The sequence below is a fragment of the Vespula vulgaris genome, chromosome 18 (genome assembly GCF_905475345.1).
Source record: "Vespula vulgaris chromosome 18, iyVesVulg1.1, whole genome shotgun sequence".
In the NCBI taxonomy this organism is placed as follows: Eukaryota; Metazoa; Arthropoda; class Insecta; order Hymenoptera; family Vespidae; genus Vespula; species Vespula vulgaris.
Window position 1 is genome coordinate 2495001 of NC_066603.1, and position 7331 is coordinate 2502331.

Genomic DNA, 7331 nt, shown 5'->3' on the forward strand with positions numbered 1-7331 from the left:
TGGCGATGGTTACGGACGGCAAAACGCATAAAGCGGATTTTCTGCCGTAAATAATCCAGAAAGATCAGAGAATCTCGACTTTACGATCGACGATAAAAAACATTTCTCCCCTGACCTTCCAAAGATTGATTTCCTTTCGATATGTACGTGTATGTGTATGCATATATACGTATCTATGTATGTATGTATGTATGTATATATATATGTATGTATGTATGTATTGTTAATGGAAAGTATTGTTTTGATAATGAAATTATTGAAAAAAAGATCTGTCATTTCGATTTCTATTATTATTATCCTAACTAATTATTATATAATTACTATAATTATTAATATCATAATACAATTATAATACCATAAAATGAAAGAGAAAAAGAACGATAAATATTTCTAAATAATTTTGATTGCTATTAGATATATTCTAAAAAATATCCAGTCTTTTAATCAATCATATATACCTATATACATACATACATACACATACACATAATACATAATACTTAAATTGATTAAAAAATTTTTAATTTCCTATATACCCGTATAGTGTATAAAAAAGAATGTAAAAAAAAAAAGATGATATAATATGATAAATAATAATTACATGGAGAAATTTCGAACGATCGATCGATCGATCGATCGATCGATCGATCGATCTCTAGATCGATCACAAAGGAGCACAACGAGTTTACGTATTTACCGCAAAAATTTTCCATCACGTAGCGGACGAGTGAATTTCTCGGCACTCTCTTATATACTCGTCGTCTTATAAACACACATCGAAAAGACTTACATTAGTTGTAGTAAATTCGAAAGTTAGCCTTCCGTACGGAGTTGAGTACAACTTGCCGGTTCTCGTGTCTTTCTACTACGGACAGGGACGTATCTATTTTCCTATCTAAATTTTTTGCATTTCCTCGTTTCTTTATTTTATTTATGTATTTATTTATTTATCAATCATTATCACTGAACCGTTCGATTTGATAGAATATTATTCGATTTAATTCAATATCGCAAATAATTGAATATAATTATCGTCGTTTTAATTGAATCGATCGATTCAATGAAAATTTCACCAAACGACAGATACGTATTCTATTTTGTTATCTGAGTTTTTTATTTATTTATTTTATTTTTTTTTTCTTTCCTTTCGTATTGATTTTTCTTCTTTTTTTTTATTTATCAATTATTATCATTGAATTATCGTGCGATTCGATCGAACGATTAAATATTATAACGCTTTCAATTTAGCAAATGATTGAACGTAATTATTGTCAGACTGATTTAATCCGATATTATTAAATTATTCGATAAACGATTCTATGATCGTAATAATTCTTTGATCGAATTCAATATCATTAATTAAAGATATTTGGATATAATTGAGAGTATTTAATGATAATCATTGATAAGTATTTCAATTTTCGACCAACAGACAATTTTATTTTCCGATTTCACAAAGATCCGTAATTTAATCGTAGCCGAAAGGAATTCAACGAGATTAGAAATGGAATCTTATTAAATAATCTACCAATCTCGTGCTCGATACTTTCTAAAACTGTTCCAATCGAAGCAAAAGAAACAACGTATTAACTGCCTGTTTACTTTTTTATTTTTAACAAACAAATCTAAATCGTTTCCCACGAACGATCATAAACAATGTGAGGATTAGAAATTCAATTTTTTACTTATTCGATGAGCGACTAAGTATTTAAAAACTAAACTTTAAAACAAAAAAAAAAATGAAGGAAAAAAAGTAGACTAAAATTGTCCAAGTCTATCTTGTTCATTCTAATTCTAATATCGAGAAGAAAATCTAACTTTACAAGACGTCAAAGAGTTTAGAAATTCCATCTCTCTCTCTCTCTCTCTCTCTCTCTCTCTCTCTCTCTCTCTCTCTCTCTCTCTCTCTCTCTCTCTCTCTCTCTCTTTGACTCTATTTCGTCATTGAATAGATCGTAATAAAATAAACAAAGACGACGAAATGTAAAAATAAACGTACTTGCTAGTTCATACGATTCAATCTTCAATCTTATTAGATCATCGACTAATCTAATATTGTTTTGCGAAAAGAATTTCTTTGAAAAAAAGGAAAGAAAAAAAGAAGAAAAAAAAAAACTTTGATACTTAGAAAAGAACCTAACTTTAAAAGACGAGAAATTCCATTTAATAACATTTTTCGTAGAATTCTCTCTCTCTCCCTCTCTCTCTCTCTCTCTCTCTCTCTCTTTCGTCATTGATTAGATCGTAAGAAAATAAACAAAGACGACGATATGTGAAAATAAACGTACTTGTTAGTTCACATGATTAAAAATTTTATCTTCCATTAAATCCAACTAATCGTATATTGTTATTAAAGAAATTTTTGGAACAATATAAAAATTATTAATCATTAAATATTAATTATTATATATACATGTACACGCCTATATAAAAATATCTTGATCTATTTCACTCACTCTAATTCGTACCAACTTACTTAGAAAAAAAAGAAAAAAGAAGAAAAAAAAAGAAAAAACTAACTTTGAAAAGCATATCAAACAGACGAGAAATTCGATCTAATACCACGATCCTTAGTGAAACTCTCCCCCCCCCTCTTTCTCTCTCTCTCTCTCTCTTTCGTCATTGAATAGGTCATAATAAAATAAACAAAGACGACCATACGTAAAAATAAACGTACATACTTCCTCGGTGACTTACACGTTCATTTCATTCGCTCAATGACAATTATGTCCTACGCGTTCTGATCACGAGAGAGATAGAAAGAGAGAGAGAGAGATATAAAGAGATATAGATACACATATACATATCTACACACACATATATATATATATATAGAGAGAGAGAGAAAGAGATAGAAAGAGAGAAAGAGAGAGAGAGAGAGAGAGTGGAAACGAGAATCGACATATTAACGTCGCCTTTATCGCCTTAGTAAAAATAACTGTATGCTCGATTGGCCTCTCATCGTCGTTTGTCGCACTTTAATTTCACAGAAACAGGTTCTCTTACTTCGTGAAAAGGATCACAAATTACTACGGAATAGAAAGAGAGAGAGAAAGAGAGAGAGAGAGAGAGAGAGAGAGAGAGAGAGAGAGAGAGAGAGAGAGAGAGAGAGAGGATCGATTAATTTGCGAGAGCCACCGTTAGAAGAAGAATCTCGATCTCGATCTCGATCTCGATCTTTATCACGATCTCAATCTCGAAGTCGATGACGATATCGATACCTATATCGATATCTATATAGATATATATCTCTTTTAATATTTGAACGATCGATCATTCATAATCGCTAAATTATTGAATCAATTGTTATATTTAATAATATATTTCATATATCATTTTGTTATTATAATATATCGAGTAATTAACGATTGAATTAATATCGACCAAAGTCGATTTATTATGCAGATTTATTTGCGAATAATTGAATAATGTTTATTAATCTATCGGAAAATTCATGGATTAATAGAGAAGTGAATCGTATTAAGAAACATCGACGATTGGATATATTAATTATTTAAGCATGAAATTGATATTATTGCATCGGTCGTATAAATTAATTTGTTAATTATTAATGGAAGAGTAAAAAATTTTTGCTCGATTATTTCTTTTCTTCTTTATTCTTCTTTTTTCTTTCTTTTTTTTTTTTTGCACGATATACTAAAAACTGAATGAATGTTATTATCGCGCGTGTGAGTTTTTTTTTTCTTTTTACTTCTTTTTTTGTCTCCTTTTGTAAACGTTCGATTAATCTTACGAAATTGTATATATATATATACATATATATACGTATGTATGTATGTATGTATGATATATGTATGTATGTATATAATAATTGATGTTTATTCATGTTTACTCTTATAATCTTGTATTACGAAATAATCTTATTAAGTTTAAATACCATACCTAAATATAAAAATCTATATCATATATACATGTGTGTGTGTGTGTGTGTGTGTGTATTATGTACTTTAATATTTGTATCAAAATATTTCTTATATAATTAATCGAACAGTAGTAGTAACGATAAGTCAAGCAAAACAAAATTGATACGATTAGATTGTTCTGCATTATATAAATTTGGATATAGGTATATTTTCTCTTTATTTTTGTTTATATTACGTAATTCATACGTTTTATATTGATACAAATTTATCTCGAACACACACATATGTATCGAATAAATAAATATATAAATAAGGCGCACTTTCTTAATCATTCACAATTCACAAAACATGAAGTGCACCACGTATTATCAAATTATCAAATCCATACGGATGTTTTGTTATTAAAAAATTTATATTGAAAAGAAAAAGAAAAAAAAAAAAAAGAAAAGAAAAAGCAAAAATACGTGATATCACATATAAAAGATAAAATAAATAATACATTCTAATATATGCACTCACATACCTACATACATACATACATACATACATACATACATATATATACCTCTAAATTTAAATATTATATTAAAAAAAAAGTCTCTTTTTTAATCATCGTCTCGACGAAACAAAAAAAGAAACAACGCACATAACCTTACACTAGTTCTGCAAAAAAAAAAAAATAAACAAAATAAAATAAAATAAAGATAGAAATAAAAAAGAAAAGAAAAATATATCCAATCTCATCGGAATAATAATAACCTAACATTTTTTTTCTCTTGCATTTTTACCATTAGAAAGGACGATTCCTATTGTTAGATATTTCTAATCGTTATCGTAACGGTATCGCCGCTACTTCTTCGAAGTAGGAAAAAAAAAAAAGGAAAGAGAGAAAAAAAGGAAGAAAAAGCAAAGAAAGAAAAAAAAAGAAAGAATAGTAACAATTTAAGCTTTAATCGTCGGTACGCGTTACGTATATAGTTCTATCGTATCATTCTTCTCTCCGTCAATTTGTAATTCTTCGCACCGTTCCGACTAACAACGACGCAATTCGTCCCGTTAGGCTCCTTTATAAGCCAAAGGAGAAGCTTTTGCTCATTATCATCGGATCGACCGTAGGACATAGAAGAATATACATACATACATACATACATACATACATACATACATACATACACACATACGTACGTACGTACATATATACATATATATATATACATATAGGATAGTTTCACTCGAAAATCTAACACACTACGAGCGTAGAGATTCTTTCCAAAGTGGCTCAAAAGTGATATTAGTTCTTATAAATGTGTGTTCGTACGCGCGCAAGTGCGTGAGTAAGTAAGTGAGTGAGTGAGTGAGTGAGTGAGTAAGTAAGTGCATGGACATGCACGTTACTCAAAGAAGAGTTACACTGTAAACTTTACGTGACGAAGAAGTTCGAACGATTATTGTTACGAGTCGATATTCGTTAAAAAAAAGAATTATTAAATATTCATTTACGATCATATTGTTATTAAAGACAAGAAAAAATATATATATACGTGTGTTCGATTTAATTAATTCGAAAAAAAAGTAATAAATGTATGTCTTTCTTATCGAATATAATACGATATATAATAAATATACGATCGCTGCGATATTTGAATTTTCCCGCGTACGTATCGCTTCGAAATATTCTTACAATCATAACCAAGTTAAGAAACGAAGCAACTTCAAAAGAAAATTAATACATACATATATATATATATATATATAATTTATGATCGTAAATATCAATGATCAATACGAACGAATGAATATATTCGATAAAATGATAATAAACGATCAATATATTTACATACGGCGTAAATGCGATGTTTATTGAACGTATGTATAATACTATCGTGTCGTAATAATGTATAAGAATAATGAATGAAATATAAATATTATGAAAGTTTTGTTTATTAAAAAAAACTTACTGTTTCCACCATATCGAAACTTCTTTCGTATACCATCTCGTCGAGCCGGGCGATCCCTCGGTACGGTTAACCTCCAAATCTTCTTTCTTGTTCTTTCTCTGTTTCTCTGTGTCTCTGTCTCTTTCTTTTTCTTCGTGTTCTAACTACAAAAGACACTCGCGAAATTTCTATAATAATTTATATCGTAATTAAATTTCTAAATAGGATCGATCTCCCTTTCTGTCTCTCTTTCTCTATCTCCTTCTATCTCTATCTCTCTGTCTCTCTCTCTCTCTCCTGTACGGAGATCGATTCTTTCCAATTAAAAACAAAACACGATTTATTGTCGTTTACTTTTCACTATGTCCATTCTTCTTCGTTTCACCCCGAAAAGTTTTATACATCGAAACATACATATACGTATACATATATGTATATACGCAGTTCTCTCTGTACACATATACGTACATATATATATATATATATTTTTGTTTCTATTTTTGTTTTTTAACTAATATTTCTTATTTCTAATTCTCTCGTGATTAACCTTCGATATTACACTCGATGACCACGTCGAACTGTTCTTCGAAACTCTGTTTTAATTCTTTATATATATATATATACATATATAAATATATATATTTTTTTTCTTCTTCTTTACTTTTCTATTCTTTCGTTTCTTTTTTCTTTTCCTTTTTTTTTTTTCTTCTTTACTGTTAAACGGGCCCTTTCGTGCGCCACCACACACACAAAACGTTCTTATTTAATTCCGACCGACGACCGACCGACCGACCGACCGACCGACCGACTCGTGACTGCGAAGCGGGACCACTCGAGACGTTCGAACTTCCTTCGGAGACTCGAACTACCACCTCTCTCTCTCTCTCTCTCTCTCTCTCTCTCTTTCTTTCTCTATCTCTATCTCCGTCTTTCTCGAGAACAAACGAACGACGAACGAACGACCAACGAACGTACGAGCAAGAGAGCGAGCCCGCGCAAGCGCGGAACCGTCCGAAGTCTGACGATCTCGACCGAACCGAGCGACCTACTGAACTTCTGCTCGCGCATGCGCACTTGCGTGATATCGAACCTCTCAAAAAAGAGGCGCCAAAGGGACCGTCCATATCTTACGGTTCGAATTTCTTTTTTCCTATTGTACTTTTCTTTCTTTCTTTATTTCTTCTTTTTTTCTTTTGTTTGTTTGTCTGTTTTTCCTTTTTTTTTAATTATTATCGTTCTTTCGTTTTTCTTCCTTTCGTGACACCTTACCAATCGATTTATTGTTTAATTAATTATTTCTGTTGGAGATAATTTTTTGTTTTGTTTTAATAATATTCCCTTACAGAAAATGAAGGAGTTGCATTACGAATTATTTTTTAATTAGTTATATCTCATAGAGTTTGACATATAAAATACAATTATTTCTTTTTCTAATTGGTTAATACAAATTATTGTAATAAGCGAATCTTCTAATAAAGAAAAACGTTATTATTAGATGATTAATATTTAA

General features: G+C 29.9%; 1 protein-coding gene across 2 annotated transcripts in view; it reads right to left on the reverse strand.

Moving 5' to 3' along the window:
* Window positions 1-6662, reverse strand: part of LOC127070398 (DNA-binding protein D-ETS-4-like) — a 54638-nt gene extending 47976 nt beyond the window's left edge. For both annotated transcript variants that reach the window (XM_051008308.1, XM_051008307.1), the window contains exon 1: window positions 5843-6662. In XM_051008308.1, coding sequence (XP_050864265.1) covers window positions 5843-5878 — 36 coding nt within the window. In that variant the 5' untranslated portion in view covers window positions 5879-6662. The remainder of the gene's footprint in view (window positions 1-5842) is intronic.
* Window positions 6663-7331: the final 669 nt, after the last annotated feature.